Here is a 27,383-nt window from a genome sequence, read left to right as displayed (position 1 = left end):
TTCCAAAATTAAACCTGCACAGCTACAGTAGGCTCTTCAGTGTTTCCAAATCTCCAAATCCCACCTCATGTCACCTGAGCTGTGGCACTCCTTCTGTCCCAGCAGTATTTGCTTTACCTTATTTATGTCTGGATGGCCTTGATCACTCGCATCCTTCCTGAACTTCTCTGTGGAAATATATAAAAGCTGAAAAATCATGCTGTAAGCATATGGAGCAAGGTTGGCTAAAATGCATGATTTGATGATTATTCGGACTGCTGAAAACCCTTAGACAGGAAGCAAGGATTTGCAAACAGGTTTCAGAGATAAAGTGTGTGTTCTGTCATAATGTGGGAAACCCTTTTTCCCTCGTGCTGCCCTACTGTGTCCTCCCCTCCAGAAGCTCCTCTGGTATTTCACAGGCACCAGAGGGCACATTTCCATTGACAGACTCAACCAGAAGTGACGGATTCAGCACTCTGCCCTCCATTCAGCCCCACAAGCAGCAGCTGGCACAGCAGACAGGAGCTCCTGAAACTGCTCCTGCAGAACATGCTGTGCTGCAGAAGGAGCACTGTTGACATCCACAAAGTGAACAGGACTGCAGTTTAGCAAGGCGACACATCTCACAGCCCACTGCCACCCCTGCAGTTCAACAGGCTTCAAAATTACAACAAGAAGGCTTCATTTTAACTGACACCAAAAACCTGGTTTTACTGTGCCCTTTAAGGCAACTGGAGTAATTCTACAAAGAGGAGGTGTAAGAAACTACTCCAGAGAACAGGGAAAGAAGAACCCACACCATTAGCTGTCTGGTATTTATTACTTTTTAATACAGAGAACTCACAACAAAATATTCTCTAACAACACACATAAATGATATCATAACCAATTATTTTAATTTCATCAACATTCATTTGCTATGTACATATTCTTCCATCTGCAAAAGTGCAATCCAAGAATGTCTCAACAAGAAACCTTTATGGACAAGTATATTTTTGAGGGGTTTTCTCACCAGTGGCCTTACAACATGTTTGTCCTTGTTTACTTGGTACAGCAAAATGAAGAATACATGGGAGGGGAAGGGGGAAAGGAAAAAAGAAAGAAATTGGACTAGATGCCTCCCTTGTAGGAATATTCCTTATTTTTCCAATTAAACTCATTATGAATATACTGCTCTTTATTGGAGATGTTAATGTAAATAGACTATAGGATAGTCTATGGTCTGGCTACAAAACACTGTACTTTTAATGACTCTGCAGCATTAGACAGAACAATAATTTCAGGCTGTTCACATTGGTAGATGTCAAATTACACATCAGCATGTAAAAGATGTCTATCTTGTTAGTTACAGTTATCAAAATTTATTTGTAGACATCTTACTGATGTAATAATTTAATACTGATTAAATAATTTTTACACATCCAAAATATGAAGTCTACCTAAATGCAAAACCCTCCTATGGAAAGGAGAGTTAACTACTGGAAAGAAAAGCATTTGCACATGCAACTCCTATTACTATCACAGGAGTATCGTGCACTTAAGAAGAGTAGAATGAACCTCCAAGTCCAGAAGACTGCATTCTCATTTACAAAAAGTATTTCAGGCAAATTTAATCTGACCATGGGCCAGCTTGAAAAGAACACACAGCACCAGAAAAATGAAAGGTAATGAAGAATAAACTAGCCAAATAAGTAAAGCAAGCAGCTCCCTAGCTAGGGAAGTAATTTCCCTTTTGATGCATTTATAAGCTCATGACTACTTCCAGTGCTTGTCAGGACAGAAAGCAGAGCAACTGTGGTCTAGTTTAACCTCCAAAGCCGCCATTAGGTCCCAAAGAAGTTACATTTGGGCTTCTACTTCTGCAAAGCCCAGGAAACTCTCATGGCCAAAGGTGAGGCCTGACTGCTTGACTGGAATCTGCATGTTACAGAAAATACTGCATTTTGCAGTAACCCAAGAGCAGCTTTCAGCACCAACAAGAAGCAGGGAAAGCCGCTACAAATTACGGATAACTTACTTTGGAGTCAAAGTTCAGAGGAATCTTTCTGTAGCTCAGCTGTTTCCACTGAGGACCATTTTTACATTGCTATGTGTGCTGCTAGCCCCTAGTTGAGAGATGTGTTTTACAAGAAAACAGGCATTTCCTCAAGAAGTAGATAAGACTCACTTAACAGCAACATTAAAAGGAAAAGCTGGCAAAAAACTAAATGGTTTTCTTGGATAGATTTGTATGCAATTCCTTGTCACTGTTAAGACTTCTTTAAATATACTTTCCCCTTCACATTTTCTCAGTCTGCTCCATTCCTGGTTTTGACTTGGATGTATTGTACAATCTCTCATACACTTGTTTTTAAAGCTGGCCATATTCCCTTTACTCCATACCTACTCTTTTTTGATTGTCACATATACAGGTCTAGAGAGGCATCGAAGAACTTAAAGGGCAGAATTATAAATTAGGCTACTATAAGGGAAGCAAGCAAACAAGTATCTAGGACAACTCCAGATCCCAGTTCTCCCCTACCATGTCCATTGTCCAGTGACACCTCCCCTCACCACTGCAAAAAAAGTGGGCACACAATGCCATGTATCCTATGTGGGAACTGATAGCCCAGACTCGTGGCGTGTGACTGGCACTCAAGACCGAACCTACAGTAAGAGATGTGTGCTTTCATTGCTCTCATTACAGGAGCTTTGTCTTTGCTGTGTGAGTTCAGGCCGCTGGGACAGCCGCTGCTGTCTGTCTGGTCCTCATGATACTGCCAGGAAACACAACTCCAACCTTGTTAGCCACCCTAACTCCAGCAGGCTGCTCAACACACCATCAAAGCTGAAGGGCTCATCCTTCTGGAAGAGTTAATCCAAATTGCAATTTGGTTGCTCTCCTTAAGGGAAGTCTACACTGCACAGCTAATTAGGTTTAATCTGCTAGAAAGCTTGTTCCTGCCCAGCTATGGCCAGGCCAGGTCCTGCTCCTATGGACAATGGTTACAGTGCTGGTCCCACTGCAGCTGGGCTTGGCATAACCTTGTGGTAGCAACCACAGGACAGTGTTAGAAGGCTTTTAAAAGTCCTTCTCGTAACTCTCCCGGCAGAACACGTTTTCCCAAAACTGTTGCAAACAGGACAACTGCACAAAACCCCAAGAATGTGCTCCAGGCCCAAAACCAAGCCCAGAAACATGGACAGGAGGAGAAGAGCACCAGTGGTGAAAGCTACCAGAGCCTGCTGACACAGCTGTTCAGACCAGCGCTGGACCACATGAGCTGCGTGGCATCTAAGGACATTGCCACTCCAATTAGTAGTAGGTCACCAGTGACAACACAATCGCTCTGTGCAGCCTGAGTGTCACTTGAAGGGTAGCTAATGCTAAAATGAGCTAATTCTGCAGTGACGACAGCCAGGAAATAAAACTCTGAAGTCAACATTTTTACACACAAAGAAACACGGATATTCAGTTTGAGTTTTATGTGCACAATAATTTCTTAATTTAGGAGAAAGTGTAATTCTCGGTCCAACATAGGAAAAAACACTATTTTGACTTCTGACTTTTTTGTTTTCTTTCCCAGGGTGGCAGACTATCAGGGCCATTTTCAAGAGCATGATTTCAAGAGATACAGTCTAAAAAGATTCTAATTTGAAAAACAAAGTAATTCAGAAGAAACAAAAAATAATCCCACCGTGTAAATAGAAACAAAACCCACACTTCTCAAGTGGACAAACACTTTATAAATACACTATCGAGAAAAGCCAAAAAACAAATGTCCCATAAATCTCAACTGATTCGAGAAACCAAGCAAAAGATTAATGACCTATTTTAAAAATTTTATTTAGAGAAGGGAGAAATGGGAATCGAGAAACAACTGCAGAGTCTACAGGGCCAAGCTCTCTGATACAATTTCACTGCTTAATGCAGTCTATTATGTACAGCACAGAGGCATGTAGAAAGTAAATACGTTATGTTTGCTTTCTTAAAACATTTCTGTGTTTTTAGATTCTAGACTGAACACAATTTTGAAAGATGAAGGTGCAGCAATTAACTGTTTTAAAAAGTGATGACACGTGTTTTACTCAGTACCTCTCAGCTCTTACAAGTCTGCGGGCCCAGATCCCACTTCATGGTTCTCCTTCCACACCAGTCACACCAGCCTGCAGCAGGCAGGAAAACCTCAGCCCCAGCAGGCACACACAAACACATCCCTGCTCAGCTCAGCCAGTTCCTTCCCTAAAACGTCTGTGAAGAAACACCTTTAAGTTAAGCATTTTAAGACCTCCAGCTTGTTTTGGTATGAGCAGATGACCCAGCTGGGCACATGACAGCCCCTTTAGAAGCAGCACTACTGACTGCACTATAGCTCTGTGAGGGCAATGCACATCAAACACACATGGCAGGAAGAGGCAATGCCAAAAGAACTCATTCAAGAATTGCATTTTCTGGCACACATTTACATTCACTTGTCATGATACCTTAGTTTACCCCAGTCGTGGGAAATCTGAAGGAAAGCCTGCTGAGGGGACTGGGAACACAGGGCCAGCTCCTGCCCCCCTGGGAACCAATGCAAAAGGCTGGATGAATTCATCAGCAATGGAATCATTTCTTTCCAAGGATTTCCCATTTCCACCAAGCTGGAGGAACAACCCTACACAATTACCCATTTTCCAACTGGACATATTTCTCTGTCCTGTATGTCTCCCCACACCCTTAGTATAAACTGTTTTACAATTATACAAAAAATAAACCCAAATCATTTTTAGCTGAACTTTACCCCACACATGGGATATATTGAAAGGCCATTAAATTGGCTTGCCTCCAACCTTCACAGAGATCTTGTCAGGAGGATTCCGGTTTTAACAACATGTATATATACATATTAATATGTACACTGACAAAGAAGCTGCTCTTTCAGTTAGAAAAGAAATTAGATTTCATCACAGAATGAATCCTATAAAAAGATATGTAATAAAGTTGAAATACCCATAAAATAGCTATTACTAAAACAAAGCTTTCGTCAATAAGCCTCCAAAACTTTAAATGAAGAAAATGGCTTCACGAAGTGGTAGTCTAGATTTCCACAGTGAGGACACTGCTGGACGTTGCTGTATTCAGAGAAATACTGCATGCCAATCCGTACATCTATTACTGGCTTCCCACAGTGCTTACAGTTCAGTCGAGCCTGTAAAAAACAAAGAAACAAACAAAAAAACCTTTTTGAAATAACCACACTCCCCTCAGCTCCTCACCTTTGGAAAAGAAGGTGCCAGAGGCAGTCCCCTGTCCTCCCCGGCAGGAGAAGAGGTCAGTCAGGACACTGGCAATAATGGGATGCGTTGGTAAGGATATTTTTCACCTGGACTGAGAACTTGCAGGCACACACCATGCCTTTCACACTAAAGACCACCACCAAATTCTGGGGAGTGGGTCACCTCCCACTCTGACTGATGGAAGGTATCAAATATCAAGGTTTATTAATGCAAATGATTGTTTTGTGCTGTTTAATCTCTGAATCAAGTCCTCAATCCCCAGCACAGGAAGTGCTGTCTCAAAAATGAAGCCCTGAACCGAATTGAAAAATTTTACATTTGTGCCATGCAATTCAACCGTTCAGGTTCACATCTGAACATCATCCCTCTATAAAATATGTCAGCATTTAAGCTTTTGGTTCAACAAATTTATAACTCGATCTGCTTTATCAGCACAAGATGGTATTGTATCACTTTAAGTATCTATTTAAACATTTATAATACATATCAGGTTATATAAGCTAAACATCACTTTATCACACAAACCATTCTACAAAATCCAACTGAGAAAGAAAGAAGCAACATTAACTGGGTGGATATGAGAAATAATTCAAGGTCATAGGTGAGGACAGACAGAGCTATTAATATTCAGCTGTTACAAAAAAGTGAGTCTTCAGAAGAAATCTAGCTGAGAAACACAGCCCATCTGATACAAAGAAAGCAACAGGCAGCATGAAAGCTCAGCAAGCCCTTCAGAACAAAGAGAAGCAGAAGGGATTTGAGACTGTAAAGGACTTAAAGAGTAAAGGTTGCAAATGAGCAGCGAGGGCCTGAGCTGCACCATAGTTTAACCTCATAGCCCAGAACACTAATGAAAGCTTCAGCTCTTCACTGGAAAGAACAAAAACTATTGTCTAGACTATCTTGATTTAAGGGATTTTCCTGGATGAGGAGAGGAGGAAATTATTAAAGTACTATCTCTGTTGAGACCAGACTCAAAAAGAAACAAACCAACAGTTTCACAGCCATCTGCTCTGCTTGAAAAGCAGATATTTTAAGAAATACAATCTACTATGTTATGAATTTTTATGGAATTCTTAACCAAAGTGTTTTCTCCTTTGCTACTGTCCAGCACATCAGCTAAGTGTGGGCAATCTAACAATGGCTGCAGTTCATTATTCTACATGCAAATTTGTGACACAGAATTAAATATTTCAAAACAAAGCATGAAATTATTCAAAATAAAATCAGAAAGGCAATTTGGAGTTCTATTATGTATCATATTTAAATGTCATTCCTCTGTATGCTCAGAATCATCTATAACAATCATGGTGAAACAATAATGCTTATTATCTGGCAATCACAGTCACTGCAGCTAATGATTTTGTAGTCAGTTCTTATACCATGTACTGTGACACTGTCCATTAATCGTGTAATTAAGGCCCTTGTATAATGAGCTCTTAAATCTTGTCTAGTACATTCAACAGAAGCAATTCAGATTTAAAGTTACTGACTTTTACAAATGTAGCAAGTCAGTATCAGTGTTTTATCTTTAAAAGTTCCTATTTTTAAAAAAAAGTTACAACCTCAAGAGACACTAAATTTGGACATAATATATCTGTCTGTAGTTATAATTGCTATCAATGTCACCTTAACCAGCAGCAGCAATACCACTTGTCTCTTGAGCAACACATTTTGGCAAATACATTAAACTTAAACTGGCATTTTGCATATTGGCAAAATTGTATTTTAGATTGCTTTAAAGTATGCACATTACCACGAAGTGATCCCACAGTGAATGGATGCATCTCTGCAAGGCTCCTGTCCTGACCTACTAACAACAGTTGTGTGTCCAAGCATCTGGAGCAGAGCACTGAGTCATTCCCAGACAAATGTTTTTTTCACAGCTGTCTAACTCTACTGGCAGCAGAAGTGCTCTGTCCATCACATGGACAATTCTCTTGAATGCCAACCATCCTGCTGTCTCAGGCACACAGTTTATTCTGGAGTAGCCCCAGGCCTTGGATTTTCCCCTCTCAAGTGATAGATTAGGTGAGTGTTTAATGAACACGAAGTTGCTTCAGGCTGCGGTGGGTGAGTACTATCACCAGGGTCAGCCACAGCAAAATTAAGGAGAGCTGAGTTATCTCCAAGCACAAAGACACTTTGGACCCTTCTGTTCTCTTGGCACCTTTTTGCTACAGTTATGATAAAACACAATTTATGAACGAAAAAAACCTGAAAACATGAAACATCTGCTCAAAATGTGGAACTATATCTGACACTAGTGATGCCAGTGATCAAGCATCAGATTTAATTACCAATGTATTTAAAGGGGCTTTATTTAAAAACATAAACATATTAATCACTGACCACTGCAATGACTTTTGTCTAGCTAAAGGCCATTGTACCTCTTAAGACAAAGGGACAGAGACCCATCATCCTTCTTGCATTGCACTCCTAGGTACAGGCTAGAAAAAAAGGATGGAAGTTGGAAAGGGAGAAGAGATTCACAACCTTGACTTTACCTAATCAGTTGGAATTTCACCTCGTGAGTCTTACTCATGTATGGTACTAACCTGACAACAGGGAGATGCTGCCAGAATATCGTAGGTATACATAGTTCCCAGCTGATGCCAGCTTCCATCCCATCGGGACTTGCACTTAATGCAGATAATTTTGTGAACCCCTTCTAAGCAGTCTACACAAACAGCATAGAGGTGCATAAGCCTTCCTGTGGACAGAAAAGACACATCTTAAGGAGACTAGAAGAGAAGACTAAAACAGACATTTTCTGCAATGTGCTATCTAACCTTTAGTGATACAAATCACACCTCTTTGTTTTTTTTCTTTATAAAGAGTGAATGATAAAGTAAAAAATGTTTCTCTAGGGAAATACATAAGGAAATACATAGGGCTTCACTGAAGCTGTGCTGAACTCAGGAATTAGTCATCACCCTGCCCACTCTCCCTTCCATCATTTGCTGGTAGACCTTAGCAAAATATTTTATAAAAAGAGTTGCTAAACCTCCAGGAACAGATGCCAGGTTAAGCTGTTAGATCAGCCACTGTGTTTCCAAAACCAGAATTTTGCCCTAACTTCATCCCCACCTGACATAAGAAGGGGAGAAGTGCTGAAGCTTATTAGCAAACATGGTACAGACTCATTTAACAGCTTGCCAGTACTTTCCAGCAAAGGGGGTACTAAGGACCTAATATCACCCACAGAAAAAAAGCAACAGCCAGAAGAGAATTTTTTTTCATGTGCTTTCTTCTGACAGTTCATAAACAGCAAGTATATTAAAAAACATTGTAGATTGCACATGCACGGACTTTAACATGCCATTCAGAACTATGCATATATTGAGCTCTAGCATGACCTTAGGCTCTGTATGCACAGTGACTTTCAAAAGCTGAGTTATATTTATTTCCATAAAAATCAAGTGGCTCAGATATGGAAATCAAACACTTTAACTACATACATGTGATTAAGCTCACCAGTGCAAAAATCTGACATCAAATTTCCCAAAAAACCGAAAAGCCCTACACAAACTATGAAGATCTGGCACCTAGACTATACCTGACTTGTAGTGACGAAACTGATTTGCAGTTTAATAGTTGGCTATTAGAAGTGGCCTGACACCAAGTACTAATCCTGTAACACACCAGATTTTGCACTGCTATGTAAGACAGAGCTAAGCAGTAGCGCAGTTACAGATCAGCAGCAAAGAAGGACTGTCTGTGTATAACATGTGTTCACCTTGCATTGCTATTTGTGCTCTTTAGCATCAAAGCACTGAACACGTCACAAAATGTAATTCAACAAGACATGCATCTTGTAACTCTTCTAGATAAATGGGAACAAAATATTAATAATTTATGATTAGTCTATACCAGACACTTCCGAATTAATTTTTTGTGGTTTAACTTGTCTTGGTTTTTAAATCAACTATTTTAGAAAAACAAGAAAAATTAAGACTCTTCCTAAATATACATACGAAATAAACTTGCTAGTATGAGCTGGTAACAATTGAGTTATTCTACATTGGCATGTTTGGCTCTAGAAAATATGATGGGATGAAACCAAAGTGCAAATATAATAGACTCTGATCCTAAAGTGAACACTTGAGAGTGGTGATGTTCAAATAACTCCATGCACAGAAGTTGTATTGTGCAGGAAGACACTTAACTTTTCCCATCTGAAGTTCTGCGCTGTTTCTGCACATTAAAATACTACATTGCCCCACTGCTTAATTTTCAGGATACTTTTTGTGTAGTAAATGAGGCACCTTTAATGAGGTATCTTAAACATGCCTGAAGTAAAAGAAGCAATTTTCTGTACTGAAAAGAAAATAACAGCCTGGAACAGAACCTTATAGCTTACTTTCATTTCAAAGAGTACTTCTGGTAATAAACCATTTTACCCAGGACAAAGAAGCAAGAATTTTAACAATTCATAGCAACTTGTCTGAACAAGTTTTTCATCTATCATCCAACAGTTGAGAAGCAATTAAGTTAAAAAAAAAAATTCACAGTTTCATTCTTAGTGGCAAATGTTAACAAATGATGAGTTTCACTATTACTAAACCAGCTATTTGTACTGATAAAATCACAAGCACATTGTTTGACTCCCCACCAAAGCAAATAAGCATAGTTATCTCACACATACATATTCTGTTTATCCTGGAATTTTTCTGACTTGCATATTTGCCTATCATTTTTTCCCCTTAAAGTACACTAGGCAAGACAGAAACAATAATGTTAGCATGAATACAGTTCAGTGACTTAGTGCACAGTGATTTAAGAAAAGAAAAAAAATCAAATACAAAGTTTACTGAGCAAAGGTATGTTACATAACACATATTATGACCATGCATGGGATACAATGTATTTTACTGAAAGGTGAGAAAATTTAATGTTAAAATACCTCTCCCTAATCGCTTACCAACATACTTTTCAGCCTATAATTCTACACTTTTGACCAGCAAACTATGAATACCTTCTCTGATTTATTTTAGCCATGCTGGCTGCCAGCAGGCTGCAGGACAGGCACATCTAGCTGTGTACCCCCCATATCACTTAAGTTTGGGCCACAGCTTCCAGGAAAAGCTAAAGCTCATGCTGGCCCACATTCATTTGTTTCTCTAGGAGGAAAAAAAGAAACACATGCCTTGGTCTCAACTCATCTGAGAGCTAGGACATGATCAAGACACAAACACCTGCAAGTTTGGAAATAAGTCTAAAACATTCACTGCTACACTGCTGCTTTAATACACCATATTAAAAGCTTACTCTTACTACAACCAACCTCTCCAGGCCCGTGTTAACGTAGGCCACACTACAGTCTTTTCCACATTTAAAAAATAATAGTATGCTATAAAACAAAACTGATACTCTCTAGTCTGAAAATAGATGAGAAGCACCTCACCCTCATCAGTGATACAAATACAGCTTTCACCCACGCTGCAGCACAGCACACTTAATTTGAAAAGGTTGTTTAAAAGGTTGATGTGTTTCTCGGAGTAAAGCTCACAACAAATAAATGAGCATGCACATGCTCCAGAACAGATCAGCTGGAAAACCTTCCCATGGTCTACCTAGAAATCGGATGAAAACTTGTTTAGTTGTAAGCCCAAAGACAAGGCATGGATCTTTCTATACAGCATATTTTTGTAATTCCTTCTAAATGTTTCATTCTGATCCACGTAAGTATTTTGTACATTAGTTCAAGCTTTACAGAACTGCTTAAAAATGCAGAATCAGGATGAAAATCTATAATGGAAGGGACACAGCACAGAAGGCAGTTCCATCATTTAATGAAACCTAGCATGACTGACAGACAACCTGTACCTTGAAGGTGACAGGGAACATCATATTCAATCTCATCATGTCTCGATGGGCTAAGGAACAGGGTCCCGTCCACCAGCGGAAACTGTTCAAACACTGGCAGCGCCCTGTGGCACAGAGCACAGTTTACAACGTTCCTGTGGCTGGCACTGAGAGCAGCAAGGATGAACTTCCGAAGGTCCTCCCCTTGGCCCACCTGGGCATCGTCTTCCATCCGCACATGGAAGGTATTCAATTTATGCCTGGGGATGTGAGTGAGCAGCTCAGATAGATCAAGCCTTCTCAGAAACTGCACAGGGGTATCAAAGTGTCCTGATCTATGTGCTTGCAAGCCAGCTGCCCCGTAATCAAAATGTGCATTCCTGAACATGCCCCCACCAGCCATGCTCTTCTTATGGGGCTCCAGGTGAATGGCGTTCTTCAAGAACTCTCCCAAGTATCGCGAGGAACGAGGGCCACTGAAATGTGTGGGGGCAAGGATGGAGTAGCCGGTGGGTGGGGACTGGCCAGGAGAGACACAAGGTGAGCGCACAGCGTAGCTGCCACCCATGACACCCTTCTCTTGGGAGTTCTGCCTGTCCATGGAGTGCCTTCGCTGCAGGTCATTACTCAAGCCTTTCTGCGGCTTGTTGGCCGGTCTGCCTTTTTTGGCCTCTTCTGCGGACTCTGTCATGGACCTTCCCGTACTCTTCTCCAACACTGATTTCTTCTTCTTATCATCCTGCATTCGCTTCACCTGGTACCAGTCTGTGTCCTTCTTTAAATGACCCTGCCCACACCGACAGGAGCAAAACCGAAAAGCCAGGTCGTATCCCTTCTTGGTCCACATGTTTTGGCGACACTGCTTTTCGTTCCAGCTCCTGGCTCTGCCAATGCAATTGAACTGGACGAGGATGCTGCTTTCCCACTCGTAGAAGCACTGAAGGTGCATCCAAGTGCTGTATGGACAATGCTCGTTGTTGCATATAACCTTCTGGTAGTCATCCTTCTCCAGGTCCACCGGCCTTCCAAAGCTACAGATCAGTGGAGTAGCACAGGGGGCTTCTGTGGAAGGTAAAACAAATACATTAATAACTTAACGGCTCATTTATTGCAGTGCTTTCTTTAAACACCATGACGAACGCACACACAAGCTCTTACTAACAACCTGCATTACTAAAGGGCCACAAGCACTAGCGCTGGGTCAGGTCAAAAAAGCAGTATTTGCTAAAAAGAGGTAAGCATGTGAAAGGAGATAAGAAAATGTGGGAATAAAGAAACAAAATTACATTAGAGTCTATTTAATATTCAAAACCAAAGCACCTAAGAAGCATTAGCCCTCCTCATTTGTGGATACCATTGCAAGGCCTTAAGAAGCACGGAGAAAGCAAAGTGAATATTTCTGGAGGGTTGCTTTGAAGCCTGAGAGGCAACATGGGGAGAACACACAGAGATGTTTGTTTGAAAAACAAGTAAGCAATACAGCCCAGCTTCACAATCACAGGGAGAGGCAGGAATTGATCTTTTCTTTGGGACTTAACAAGAGACAACAGCTAGCGAGAGAAGGAGGAAGCAGAGGACTTTGAAAAGCAAGACAAACAGCTTACGTTCCTAGTACAGAAAGGAGAGCCTTCTTTACATTGCCTAGGCAAATACAGACTATATCACCACCACTGACTTTCTGGATAGCTAAATTTCACAAACCAAACAGTTCTGCAGTACAGACAGGTTAAAAAGAATCCAAATGCAACATGATATTTTATCAGCAAAGTAGCAGCTTTGCTATACCCTTTAGCACAGAATAGTTTACTTCATTTATCTCCCAGCAACAATATCAGCTTCTATATAAAAAATGCTCTACAATAGAATATTCTGCATTTATGAACCAATGATGCTTTCTGGTTCTTCACCAAAGTACCACAGACTACATATGACTCCCATTGTTGGCTGCTCTGTTGCAGCTGGCAGGCTCAAAAGTGACTGGAAATTTTCTACTGGAGTTTTTGTAAGAACATTTTAGACGCTTACTCAAGTATTACAAATATTTCTTCTCTGTATTTCCACCTTCCTAATTCTTACACTTCACCAGAAAGTACTGCTCCAACAGGGATGGCAGGCTGCTTTTTAACCTCTATATGGCTGCTTTCAAATATTAGACTTCTTCAGGGCCTTCTGTGGTCAGTGCTGCCTCACCCCATGTAAAACACAGCAATCAGCTTCCTGAAGTTCCCCAGTCCCAGGACTTATGACAGAGGTGCACAGAGCCTTGAGGAGAGAGACTGCCCTGATTGAGGGTTTTTTCCCTTCAGACATTAAATTTCTATCTGATGAACAGGTAAAAAAACCATCACTCAGCTGCATTGTTTTTAATCCCATTCTTGTCACTGCTAGCACAAATAACACAACATAATTTTCAGTAGAATTAAAGGTTTTATGCTGCTATATGTACTTTGACTCCAACTCTCAGTATGACACACACTATCCATCATCACCTGTCCTACAACAGCAATACACAAACCAGGTACTCTGCAACAGCAGATCTTTACCATGCTAGTGGTTTTGCCCCTTCCCAGCAAGTTTTTGGAAAAGGCTATAAACAAACAAAATCTTCAAGGCTACCTTCAGTAAATTCAAGATTACTGTAGTTCTTAAAACTTACTTACACAGAAGAAACAAGCACAAATAGCACAGAAAAGCTTTCCTGAGCCATTCCCTGGAAGATGCCACATCCTTAATTTCTCTGTCTCTTTTTCTAATGCCAGAAGTGGCACAGCTGCAAGAAGAATTCTTCCGCAATACCTTTCCTTCAGGGAGTGGCCTATAAATTGCAAGCAAAACACATTCCCAAAAGATTTTCTCTAAAGAAGGATTTTTCATTTCAAAATACAGACTTTTCAGTCATTAAAAACAAATTACCAAATTGGAGAGAACACAGATAAGAGAGGCTTTCCCTGGAGACTCTTTGGAAGCTCTTTCCATACACGTAACAAAAATATCATTATTGGTTGTCTCATGTCTCTGAAAAACCCACTAAGAATGTGCAAGTTTTGAGATGTCTTTGAGAAGCACCAACTTTATTGGCTACCAATGACTAATTTTTCTCCACTCTTTTACTGTGTATTATTGAGTATAATGCTGCTGGCCAAGAGCAGAAGTGAGCAATAACTTGCCTGCTCTGAAACAAAATCTGTGGGTTTACCAGTTCAGAGGATTTGCCCACCCATTCTCCCAGACTTCCATGCAAGTCACGCTACCACAGAACAAGCATCTTTGCCAAGTTTTTCTTCATTGTCTGTCTTTCTTTCACCATATTTAAGGTCTGAGAGTATAGTTAACAATTACAGCATCCTTAAGCAATTTACCTCAGAGAAAGCAGTTAAACTGAACCCAGGAAAGGCAAATCGTCAGAAGTCATATGTGACGCAAGGTACCAGAGGCACCAATGTGAACAATTCTCACTTATGCATTTCCTGTATTCTTCTATTTTGGTACATATTCCTTTCCACCATTGCAAGAAGGCAGCAAAAAAAAGAACGTGCCAAAAATCCACTTATGCTCTCACTGCGTTTCAGAGAGTAAATGTTCTAACAGTTACAGGTATAATTATAGCTGACAGCCGAGAAAGTACTACACAGACAAGTCTAGAATTGAATAGACACTATTCTTGTTCATCCATACTGGCATAGTTAACTGACTAAAAAAAGGAAAGTGTTTCCTTGATTAGCCCTTGAAATGTTTTTGAATTTGTATGCAAAAACAGATGATCTCCAGCCGCCTGAGAGGTTTACTGATTCCTCACTGTGCGGACAAAAAATGAAATTAATAAAATAAGTGACTGAAATACAAAAACAATCATCACAGCCCATGCATTCCACAGAATATGTCTGCAATTACTTAATTATGATCATGCACTAGGTGTCTACCTAGTGTGTTTAGGTGGCCTAGGTAAACACTACTAGGTGTTTACCTAGGCTAAAATAAAGGCAACTTTAAACAGACTTTTTTTCCCTTTTTCCTGGTTGGTCAATGGAAGTACTGTGGAATGAGATCTTCTCCAGTTTCTCCTTAAGAACTTAGAGACACCAGATTACCTGAGGAACTTCCCACACAGCCTAACTAAGAGCAAGAAAAGCCGAAGCTGCAAGTTCTGGACAGCGATGTCTTCTTCAACATTTAACTAGATAATTACTAAGGTTTCATGCATTGCCTCATCTGATCTTCTATCTACCCAGTGTGAACTGGCTTAAAATCACCACAGCAAAAGCAGATCCAGAGCAGCTGGAAGACAGAATTAAGAAAAGCCTTTCCTCAAGCAAAACACTCCAATGAACTGTTGAATGGTGGCACTACGATTGCTTTGGAAAACACCACTGCTAAGAGGAGAAGCTGGTCTCTACTCCCTTCTTCAGGGGACTCATCTGACATTTCACTAGTGTCACTGTAGCTGCACAGGAAATACTCCAGAGCAGTAACAGGTCTCTCTGCCATATTGCCATGCTCCGCAGCACAGGTTACACCACGCTAGTCAAAGCACCTGCTGCTCCTGATACAGATTTGCAGTTATCAAGTCTGCCGGTTTGGAGAAGGCCTTGACTGAACTGCTGCAGTATTTCCACAACAGAAATCGAGAAGCCCAGCATGGCTAATTGAAGCTGTCTTGGTGGAAAGCTCTACCGCTTCTGTAGTTCTCCTGTATTTAAGAAAGTAGAAGACTCCACTACCTGAAAAGCGTACAAAAGCCTCAAGACAACATTTGGTTTTGCCTAACGTTTCAAATTCCAGAAGGTGTATCTGTACAAAACAGACTGTGCAGGACAGAACATCCCTTGCAGACTTCTCTGTACCCATGTCTTCTGCCAAACATAACCATGCCACATGTTCCTGCCTAAAGAATAAACGGGAAACAGAAAACAGCAATTTTTGTGCAATTTTCCCTGTTCATGGTAAAAAATAGGACTTAGGAGCAAAAGAGACATCATTCAGATAAGAATGGGAGCCACCTTTTAGCTAATGTGAAGAGCTCTTCCCATCAATTCACACCCTTGAAAGTGGTCTGGGTTATTTAATCACCATTTTATAAATGAGATAGAGCACTTATTTCAGTATTACAAAACTTTAAAATTCTCATTATCAAGCCCTTGTACTTCCTGTAATTAGAAATGCATTTTGAGTTATTCTTCAAAAAGTCAGAGCTAGAATCATTGTCCTAATGTTTTATGATGACAGTGTTAACAATTACTGTCAAGAGAGATTTTGATAGGAAGTAAACAGAAATTACATGGCCCCTCCACACCTGCAGCCCCAAGCTGGTTTGTCACCTAAACATAATTTCCTTCCAAGTAGCTAACAGCTCAACAGGTTTCTGGTTTCCAAAGCTATGAAACTGAACTTCGGGGAAAATGGAAGATTACATGGCATCAGAACAACATCCATTCTTCCAGCAGCCTCTTTCAAAAGAATGCCGAAATAACGACATAAGAACTTCTATTTAACTCACAGTTTCAGGATGGGTTTCACAGCTCTAGGAGAACAAAACAAGACAGTGTGCAGTTTTGTGTAGCAGAACAGCTTCATCGTAGGCTGTCTAGTTGCAGCTACAAGCGCATGCTGCTTCTTTCAAGATGTTATGTTTCCACATAAAAAAATAAATGTTTTCTCATATTCCTCTGTAGTGATTTGGAACAGTGATTCTGAAAATAGTTGGAAGGAGCAATACATAAATGTCTTCTAAAACAGAAATAACATACAATATTCCAAACACATATACATTTGTGCAAAGATAGCTCACTGTTTAAACAAGTTTGGTTTTTATGTTTGACAGAGCCACCATAAAATTAACTTTTCTTTCAAAAATGAGAATATGATAGAAGATTGCAAGGAAGCTGGATTGAGTTGTTTGGCTTTTTCTCAGTTTTTCTGTTCAGGTTTATTAACATCCATAAAAGCCAGAAATAGGAATAGAAATAGAACATCTGAGAAATAACTTTAAACAAAAAAAATCCTCCCACATGAACTGGTTCTACCTTTTCATAAAAATGTAAGGGAGTATATGAAGACCATCCTTCCCATTTTATGACCCAAATTAAAGCAGCAGAACAACAGCTGCCTGAGGAACTTCCCTCTGGTGAAGTATATTGAGGAGAATGTTGTTTACTTCTGTTTACACACCCATCATAAAGATGCACCCAGCAAGCCAAATGCAATGATTCCATGGCTTCAGTTTCGTGACTGCTCTCATTTGTTCCAAGTCCTCAATGCAGATGCCTAAAGCAAAATTCGCTCTTCCCCTGCTACGCTCCCACATTATCCATTGTGTTAAGCACCAGAGTTTTTCAGTCAGTGGACAGAAACAGATAATTATTTCCCGTACTCGTCAGCATAGGTTTCAGCTCGCTGCACAGATTTGCCATCTCTGGTAAAACTCAAGGGAGGTGTTAAACATGTGAGGCTGGGGGCAGAGGAGAGGGAAGTGCGGTGGCGGCAGGAAGAGACAGCCCTACTGTCATCTAAAAACTACTGTCAGGCAGCAGCAGGTTGTTATGGATCTGGAAAAAGAAATTATCCCCAAAAAAAGGGATAAGGTCTTGGCACTGGATTGGTTGCAAGACAGTCACAGTGGCTTGCTCTTGGTCGACTGTTACTCTAGAATCTCTTCATCTATGCCAAGGACACGCTAGCTGCCAGCACATTACCTAGGCCAGAAAGATTCCTGTGGGACACATACCTTGCAAATCAAGCACTTTAACCTCCATCCCGCTTTGCCATGAACACTGCTCTCTTCACAACCTTACACAGCTATGAATTGTTCACTCTGCCAGCCTGAACCAGAGCTGAGTCATTCCTGTGGAAGGCTACTCCTTATCAATCATCTGCATGAATCTTCTGAATTTCCTCTGCCATCAGCACAGCTTTATTTTAATTGAAGTCATACAATATTACTGCACTAATACTGTAATGCAGCTGTAGAAAATAAACCACCACAAGAAAACAGACAGAAAGAAAAAACTTAAATTAATTGTCCAATGTATTTGCTTTGTTGAACCTTGTAATATAATCTAACATTCCAAAGATTACCAAGACATGACAAAATGGTATTGTCATACTCATAACTGGTTAAACAGTACAAATAATATGGCTACACAGAAATGATCAGCCACCTTCCTAAGAGCCTAAGTGCAGCAGAAGAATGCAATGAGAAAAAATGTTTCACAAGCTGATCCAAAAGGCAGGCTTGGATTTCCAGTGCAGCAACAACAAATAACAGCTGACAAACAGTAAGAGAAGTCTTTCAAAACAGCCTGGCTCAGGGCTTATGCTGGTAACATTCACTGATGATGACTGATATCTCTTCAAAACTTCTTAAGCAACCTTTGCTGAATGATCAAGATGAAAGCTTCCAGGAGGATTCTCCAGGAGGGAAGGAAAAAAACCAAGATAGTAGTATCTGGTAATCCACCCTGAACACAGACTTTCTTCTGTGCCATAAGATTCCCTCAGGCTCTTGGAAAGAGAAGCCACAGCTAGCAGTCCATTCTCAGTGAGCAACAGACAGAGCCACAGCCATTGCAACAAGGAGCTGTCTGGAGTCAGTCTGGCTGACAGCTTTACATCTATTTCACACCTAGATATTGACAACATGTACCAATAGGTGCCAGTCCAGAGCTCAGTCCTACCCCCAAGGACCAGGCAGCTGCAGGCAATACCTACTCCCAGAAGGGACTTAAGGAGAACAAAGCCATAAGCAGCCCAGTTCCCTCACATGCTTCACTCTACATGCAAGATGTCACTAATTCTAGTAACTGACTAGTAACATGAAGTAATCACCTTCCCCTAGAAAAGATTTCAGGAAATTTGTATCCATATTCATGGAAATCACGAAGGCTTAACTCATACCTGCCACATTAACACCTCCTAACTATAAGCACAGTCTGAGCTAATGCCTGTTTATGAAATCAACAACTAGCATGTGATACAGTTATCTGCAGCTCTCATTCAACCACCCACTCCCAGCTCAACCATCACCTCACCAAAGTAACGCAGAAAATCAAGATTGAAACTGCACAAACTAAGGAAGATAGGCACTTCATGTGCACAATAATTTTGTGGCTTTTCTACACAGCCATCTGTGCTCCAAGCTGAACCTACTGCCTACGCTGCTGAAACCCAGTATGAGAATTCACATGGTCTTGCAGAAGTCACCATAATCTGTACAATTATCATCTAGCCAATTTAGCCAGTTTCTTTCCATTTAATATTTGTTGTCCAAATACAGAAAACAACTCAGTCCCCAGCTTTGGCTTTCACTTAGGATGTACAGACCCTTTCTGTATAGAGGAAATCTTGCCCTGGCTTGTGCTGTAATACTTGAATCCAACTGAAAATATCCCCAGAGAAGAGGCCCAAGCCTCTACCTGTATCAGTAGCAGGACAACTATGCACCCCTGATACTCCCATGAGAACTCTGAATTGGTTTAACCAGGTCAGAAGACAGTTGGTTCTCCATGCCACACACAATCATGCCCCAGCCAGGAAAATTCCTCCCACTCCTCAACACGGGGTGGATTTTTCTGATGACCTCTATCATGGTGAATGCAGAGACCATCTCAAGACTGGTGGGTCTTAATGTGTTTTGAACGCTGGCTGTTGCTTAGTCTGCACATCAACTGTCCCCACAGAAAAGCACTTCCACCATTAAATCCTCTCACTTTAGCCTCCCAAGAGCTTTTAATAACTTGAAATGCTGCACAGAACTAACCCTGGTGCTTCAGGAAACAATCATTCTAATAGTAACTAAAGCAGACTCTACTGCACCTCGCCTAGCAAGTTTCCAGTGGCAAACTCCAACTCATGCTGGAAATAGAGATAACTGTGGCATGCAGTAGGTGCCCTAATGCCAAGCACAGATGTAAACACTGCAGGCTAGACTTGCTCAGACTGAGAGCCAGCTAACCACCAGACCGAGTCCAAAAGCACAAGAAGACAAGAGACAAAGGAAAACAGGCTAAATCAAGTGGTATCAGCACCTCTTACAGCTTCAAGTCTAGGGATATTTTTGTCATTGGTCTATCCTTCCCAAGTTTCAGTGTGATAGACTGTATTTTATTTTCCATGCTAAAGGCTAAAGAAGCTGGTAGAAACTCAGTGGGAAACAGGAGATGCAGTACCCAGCATCTCTGCCAGACAGCAGCTCCTGAGTGTGGAGCTGTTGGTTCCCACAGACATCTCCCTCAGGATGCCATGCTGGCTCCCAGCCCTGTCATGTACCATCTTTGGCATCTGTGTGGCACACAGAGACCTCAATTGTACACTGCTCCCATAATGGGTATCGGCAGCACAGAAATGCAGATGGGGAGTGCCGGGCATACTCAGTAGCCAGATTCCAACAGAAGCTACCTCCTCTCCCAGCAGGCATCCAAGACAGGAACAACAGCAATATCCCTCTCAAGCCCAGGAATGAGGACTGATAGACTCTGAGAAAAGACATAAAGTGAAGTGAACGCTCTCAAGATAAATGTCACTAAAGTCTACCAGGAAATGCCAGTGCTCCACTCAGAATCCCACAAGCTTTCAAAATGGAATTACCCACTCCAGTGACTAGATTACTGTTTCAAGGGGCCTCTCTGAAATTATTTGAATTTCTATCAAAACTGTTTAAAGAAAGCCCATGCCCTACTAACCCTGTTATAATTTAGACACCTTGAAGATTAGCTGTAATATTTTACTCTGAGCAGAATGCAAGGTTTTCCTCTGTTTTTTTCCATCACACATGCTGCAGGAAGAAAAGCGGAGAAGGATGGACGTCTGCCAGCCATGACAGTCCTTCAGTATCAAAGGATGTCTCAATATGCAAGGCTGTAAGCGAGGCTGAAGAAAACTTACAAATGTCTCCAAGGACTAGAAATCATTTTGTCACCACTTGTTAGATCACTGGGAGTAGGATATGGGATGAGTACAGACAAAGCAAAGCAATCAGTTCAAAAACTGTATTTCCTTGTATGAAAGAGAGCAAACATCAAGCCTAACCCATACTCCTGAAAGCACTACACTTGAGCAATAACTAATCACATGAACACACAATGCTGTCAGGGAACAGATAACCATTTTGATAGCAAACAACTTAAAAAACCCAGACTTAAATGGGCGTGTACTTGCTTGCATGAACGGGTAATATTTATTTTACTCAGTTACACCATGAATGTGATTCCATTTGCAAAGATTTGCAGAACATGAACTACATTTGCTACCAAAGCATGTAATCACATAGTTTTAAAAATCCTAAAACTAACATGAAAGTCCTTTTGAACCTGATTTGCATTGACAGAGACAGTGAAATTTGCATTCAATTGATTCCTGCAGTTAGAAGAACACAATGGTATTATGAGGTAAAATTATCTCCCCTTAGTAAATTCATAGGTATTAAATTCTGTAGTCACTGCAACAGAATAGGAACCTAATTTTCCAGGTGGTCTCACTGATACCAGTGGGACTCTCTCAAGCTAAATAATCAGAAGGGTACCAACACTGAACATCACTAGAGTGCCAAACTGGAACTGGATGTTATATGCAGCAGGGAACATTTGACAGCAAAAAATTAATCTAGGCTTAAATACTATAATAATTCATTCTCTAAAAATACATTTTTAAATTAAACATTGCATTGATAAATTTTCTGTCCCTCCTTAACTATCCCACGTCCAGGATATAATTTTTTTCAGTAAATCATAATTGTTAGCCAGTCACAGCTTTCAACACTGTTGTGCTTACTGATCTCCCTCTCCATACACTTGTCCTACATTAGCATTTTTATTTGAAAGTAAATCAGTCTTACAAATTTGTGAAACCTAGGTGAAGTGTTCAAAGGCACACAAATCTGACTGCCAGCAGCAGTCAGATTTACCAACCCACCAACTCGCCAGCTCTGTCATTTGTGCAGTTTAAGGGCTCACCTATGGCAGGAGAAAAAAAGAAATCTTAAAACAAGTGGCCAGTACACTGTAGGACAGTGACTTAGAGACAGGTATGCTGTATTTTTGTTTTTAGCTTAATTTGGCTGGTTTTAATGAATTCCATGTTAAAAGGGAAAAGCACAGGTGAGGAGACACAGCTTTTTCTTTTCTCTAATCTTCTCACAGCACCAATGCTGGAGAGACCAGAGTGACAAGGACAAGGGGATGAAGCAGCAAGATGTTAAGATAGAGATGACCAAGCCAAAGAAGAGGACTTGGCTCTACTGGACAATGAGACAAAGAATGGAAACAACTGTATGTGGAGACTAGAGCAAGTTTAGAGGATAAAGGGATAAAACAGCTGGAGCAGACAGCCTGAAAGTGTCCAGCCTCAGCAAGGCAGGGACAGAATAGGGATTTGCTTCTCAGAGCCTCAGACCTGAAAGTGAGCCCTGGGGATTTTCCTCTTCTGATGATGAGGGCAAAGTATCCAGAAAATGTTACACTCGTTTAGGTTGGCAGATGAAGGTAACCAACTACTGCCATCAGGAATATTGCCATCAATGGGCAAAGTGCACAATCCCATGCAGCTGCTGGTATAATTTTGCATGATGACAGCTCAGATTTTATGAAAGGTAAGACAGAAAACAAGCTAGAAAATTAGAAAATTAAAATTTTTTTAGGAACATCAGTCAATCACTCTGAAGACAGGTAATCTAAGGAATGAGGCTTTCTGTGACATCACATCTGTTTCCCTGTGCACTGTGATACTGTTAAACTAGTCCACCTATACCCCATACTCCCCTCTCCAAAACTTATGCATCTACTCAAGGAAGAAAATGGATGCACTTTGGTCAAGAAAGATTTTGATCTATCACGTGGTCTGATGGAAGAGATAGGAACAGAGGACATAGCTATAGAATGTGAATCCCCCTTATAAACATCATCCCAATACCTGCTCACAAATTAGAGTGCAAGATGAGAAAAGCCATCACATCTGGTCAGTGGTTATGCTCTCTGCCTTCCCGATCCCCCCATGGGGGTCTAGAACCCTTCAAGAACAGTTTGAGCTCTGAACATGCAAAAATTAAACCACCACCAAAACCACCATAAATAAATGCCCTCTTGGGGCAGGGGAAAAGTCTGCTGGCATTTCTCAGTCATCATGCCAAAAACTGATATAGTTTGAGGGAAAATTGTGTGGGGATTGATGCAAAATTTATCAAAATGTAACAGTAAACAAGAACTTTCCACCATAAAGGGATGCTGCAATGGCAGCTGCCTACTACATGTCACAGCTAGTCAGGGCTGCACAGAGAAAATCAAAAATTCTATTTAATTATGCTGCATGGATGAGGGACAGAAACAATGCATGGACCATATAATGAACTGTGAAGACTAAAAAAAGCCCCATATCTAAATCACTACCTCTTTGTGAGTGAAGCAGGGTCCTGATGTGACTGCGTAATTAGACCATGATTCTGACATCATGATGCAAAGCCAAGGTCTGCACAGACATTTTCAACTGTTAAATCTGCTGCTTTCACCTCTGCATACTTCTGTCTTGTCACATTAATGAAAGAAAACAGGTTATGCCATTATGATCATCCACCACTTTCCCAGGGTACAGGAAGAGTACGAGAGCAATGATAGGTGACAATGCAGAAGAGAAGAGCGAGCCCAGGACCTCACAGGACCAGTGAGCCTGGGCAACTCGAGTCACAGAATGCAGCTGCAAAAGCAGCCCAGCTAAGAGCTTCCCCTTACCCAGCAGACTTAATCCACAACCCAGATAGTCTCCCGCGAATAGAAGGTACTTGACTGTGTACAGCAGAACTCTATTAACCCCACCACTCACTGAAGCAGGCTACATCCTCCATAAACTGCTTAATGATCAAGCCAACCCTAAAGTGCACAGCCTCTTACAAACGTCTGGAGTCTAGTAATGGGCTAGTTGCCTCCAGGGCTGTGGCTACACTACAGAGCTTCATTTCAGATTCATCGGTTTTGAAGACTTGGGGGAATCCATTATCATTGTCTAACCTTTTCTTTGCACAAGAGCAAGATTCCCAATTCTGCAGCATGACCTGAACCAAAACCTTTGAAAGCTTTGCACTTACCAGCGAAAATGCAATTTACGGAACTTACAGGTCAGGATTATCGGATGGGCAGTAGCCAATGTAAAATAAAGCTAGCAACCACATCTACTCCTCCAGCCTATCTGAAAAGAAAGGTATGATGAGATGTAATGATCCTGTCAAGGCAAAGATCAGGTGTGCTGACCAGGCACAGCAAATGTCGAAGCCAAGGCTGTACCTCTGTCATGACGGTGTAACAAAAAGGGGATGTGAGGGATTTGATGAAAGAATCAAGTGATGTTTCTGACCACTGAAGTCATATGGAAGCAGGGAGAGAGAGAATACAGGTGCACCTCAGGTTAGATCTCAGAAAGGCAGCCTCAACTTCTGAGGAAGCTGGCCAGCACAGGAGAAGGATATGTCAAGCACATAGGACACACAGTCATACAGCTGAAGACTAACAACCTGTCCAGCTAGCGATGTGTACCACTACCAGTGTTCACTGGCATCACCTCCTGTGGCACCTGCAGATGGAACACCACCTCACTATTCACAGGCAAAACAGCCACACCAGAAATGTACCACTGCTGCCACTTGTGCTTGAGCAAAACGGAACTCAAAACACTGCTTCTCCCCATCCGAAGAAAAGCCAACACGTAAGACACCACCTGCATGTGTAAGACACCACTTGCAATGCAGATGTTGGACATACTACATTACCATATTGAAGATATTACCATGATAAAAATATGCGAGAAATTCTCTAACTCCTGTTAACCTCTCTTTCTTTTCTTCCCCTTGTTCACTCACTTAAAGCAAACAGTAAAGAAAAAACAGAAACAAACCCAAAAAGGAAATTCTAATCATTCTCCATCATTCTCTGGTGTAAGTAATACTCTTACAAAAGCAGTCTGGCAAAGACCTTGTGAGTTAAAGGGATCCGTAATTAATTGACAGTATTTACAAGGAAAAGTTTCCATCAAATAATACACGGAATCAGACGTCTTGAAAACCAAACTAAGACACTTGGAACTGCCTTTCTAACAACAGCAGGCAAAACTACTGCCACAAAACATAATACCAGTTGTAGCCATCCTCCCACTCTTTGAAAAGCATGGAGAATAAAAACCTGAGATCCAACTTGGGAGAGGAAAAAAGTGAGGAGTACAGACTCCACACCGCAGTTTGTAAACCTAGCTGCAGAATTAAGAGGTGGGGTTTCTTGGCTTAGCAAAACTGCAACAAAATCTTCGCTTGCCTTTAGTTTTAGCCTGACACATCCTTTTGCAGCAAAACAAACCTGAATAGCAATGCAAGTTTCTGCAAGACACCACCTTACCAAAACCGTTCCGAACCGAAATCCAACCCACCGACCAAAGGCAGCATAAAATGGTTGATGCGAAGTGAGCACGTTACCCTGACAAACCCAACTGCTGTACAACGGCAAACAAAACTGACCGAAAAGCAGGACTCCATTTTTAACCGTGACGGAATAAAGTGGGGATTTTTCAACTGGGCTCCGAGTCAGCCTCGGCGCGGCCGCTGCCGGCGAGCGCTGCGCCTGCCGCCCGCCGGGGATGCGCTGTGCCCGCGGACCGCGCTCCCGGGCAGCCGCGGCACTCGGGCTCTGCGGGGCAGCCAGGCTCCCGCCGCTCCCGGCACCGCCGCCGGGCGGCCCCCGCCCTCCGGCGGGTCACCGTGCGGGGACACCCGGGCGCGCAGCCCCCGCCCCGCCGCGCGTTCCGCGGAGATCCCGCCGGCGGCAGCCGCTCGGGGCCCACGCGACACGGCTCGCCGCCCCGGGCACCCGCCCGCACGGCCCCTCTCCCCGCGCCCTCCCCCCGGTCCCTGCCGCCGCCTGCGCCACCGCGGGAGGCCGCGGGGCCCTGCCCGCCGCTCACCGCTCTTGACGTCTCCGGGCGCCGCGCCGCCCGCGGCCGCCGCACCGCCCGCTCCGCCGCCCGCTCCGCCGCCGCCGCCCGCGGCCGCCGCTCCGGCTCCGCCGCCACCCGAGGCGCCGCCACCGGCCGCCGCCGCGGCTCCGCCGCCCGCCGCCGCCCCGTTCTCCTGCTCGTCGCCGCTGCTGTTGGCGCGCTTGTTCTTCTTGCCCTTGCCGCCCTTCTGGTTCGGCATCGCGGGCCCGGCCGCCGCCGCGGCGGGGCGGGCGGGCGGCGGCGGCTGCGGAAGGCGCCGCCGCCGCTACCTCCGGCTCATGGCGGGGCGGCGGCGGCCGCGCTGCGCCGCGCCGCGCCCGCGGTGGGCGGTGGGGCCCGGGGGGCCGGGCCGGGGAGGGGGAAAGGCGTGTCCCTCTCGGCCACCCGCCACCGCCGCCCCTCTTCCTCCCGGAGCAGGCGCGGGCGGCAGCGGGAAGCGGCGTGCGCTGGGCGGGGGGGCTGGGGCTGAGCCAGGCGCGGGCGGCGGGAGGGGCTTATCGGGAGAGGGAAAGCCCCGCTCCGCCGGCACGGGCGGGTGGCAGCGGCGCTGGGCCGGAGGGGCAGATCGCGCTCTGCCGCCGGGAGCGGGGATCGGAGCGCTGCCCCTCGGCCGGGCGGGGTGATGGGCGAGCGGGGCCGGGGCTGTCCGTGCGCGCTTCTCAGCGCAGCCCCGGCCTCGGCCGCGCTGTCCCGGGCGCTGTGAATGTGCAGACAGCGGGGAACAGCTAACAAATGTCACCTGAACGTGCAGGAATCAAAAGGGGCTGGAAGGAAACCAAAACAATGCGGTCTCGTGTGGGGAAGAGGGGATGGTTAAGGAGCACGAAGCCTTACAGCAGCATTGGATTTCTCATCTCGTGTGGTTCCTGGTAGGGGTATCTCCGTGGGTGATGGACAGCGGGGTGAACCTTTAGGATGTGAGTTACAGGAACACTCGAACTGCTGCGCTCGCCTGGAGCAGAGCCGGGAGCAGCAAAGGCGTTGTGGAGGGGCAGCAGCCTCACCTGCGGCAGTCCGGGCTCCCGGAGGCGGGAGGCGCTGCGGGAGATCGGTAACTAACAAAAACGGGATTCCTGCACGCAGGGACACGAGATGCTGCCGTCAGCTGCAGAACAGCAGCACTCGTGACATGCCTCTTCCTGGCTGACGAGCAGCAGCTCAGTGCTCACAGGTGTCACCTGCCCGTATGTTCACATTGGTACCTACCAGCTTATCCAATTTGGGAATAAAAACCAGCAGCCTATCATCAGAACATTACACCAACTCCCAGCATGTGCCGTTATTCTGGGCTTGGCAAGCTTTTCCTTGCACATAAATTAACTTCTTTTTCCTTCACATCGGGATCCTGCAGATTAGGTTTCCATGACTTCCTTATGGAC

At 43.2% G+C, this 27,383-nt stretch overlaps 1 protein-coding gene across 1 annotated transcript; it reads right to left on the bottom strand.

Moving 5' to 3' along the window:
• Positions 1–783: 783 nt before the first annotated feature.
• Positions 784–26,396, bottom strand: HECA (HECA ribonucleoprotein granule regulator). Its single transcript, XM_085055704.1, has 4 exons — positions 25,972–26,396; positions 11,071–12,111; positions 7,800–7,954; positions 784–5,153 (listed from the first exon to the last, which is right to left on the bottom strand). The coding sequence occupies exons 1-4, from the start codon at positions 26,201–26,203 to the stop codon at positions 4,989–4,991; spliced, it is 1,593 nt and encodes a 530-aa protein (XP_084911830.1). The 5' UTR covers positions 26,204–26,396; the 3' UTR covers positions 784–4,988.
• Between the last annotated feature and the right edge of the window lie 987 nt (positions 26,397–27,383).

Source organism: Lichenostomus cassidix, chromosome 3, assembly GCF_008360975.1.
Source record: "Lichenostomus cassidix isolate B80296 chromosome 3, HeHo_3.0, whole genome shotgun sequence".
In the NCBI taxonomy this organism is placed as follows: Eukaryota; Metazoa; Chordata; class Aves; order Passeriformes; family Meliphagidae; genus Lichenostomus; species Lichenostomus cassidix.
This window is presented reverse-complemented; position numbering and strand designations above follow the sequence as displayed.

Excerpts from the sequence above, each read along its gene's own strand:
- HECA (XM_085055704.1), bottom strand. The coding sequence starts at position 26,203 with ATGCCGAACCAGAAGGGCGGCAAGGGCAAGAAGAACAAGCGCGCCAAC. Across the intron at positions 7,955-11,070 it reads TGTTCCCTGTCACCTTCAAG|GAAGGCTTATGCACCTCTAT; the intron begins GTACAGGTTGTC and ends TTCTGTCCACAG. Across the intron at positions 5,154-7,799 it reads CAGCATCTCCCTGTTGTCAG|GCTCGACTGAACTGTAAGCA; the intron begins GTTAGTACCATA and ends TGTTTTTTACAG.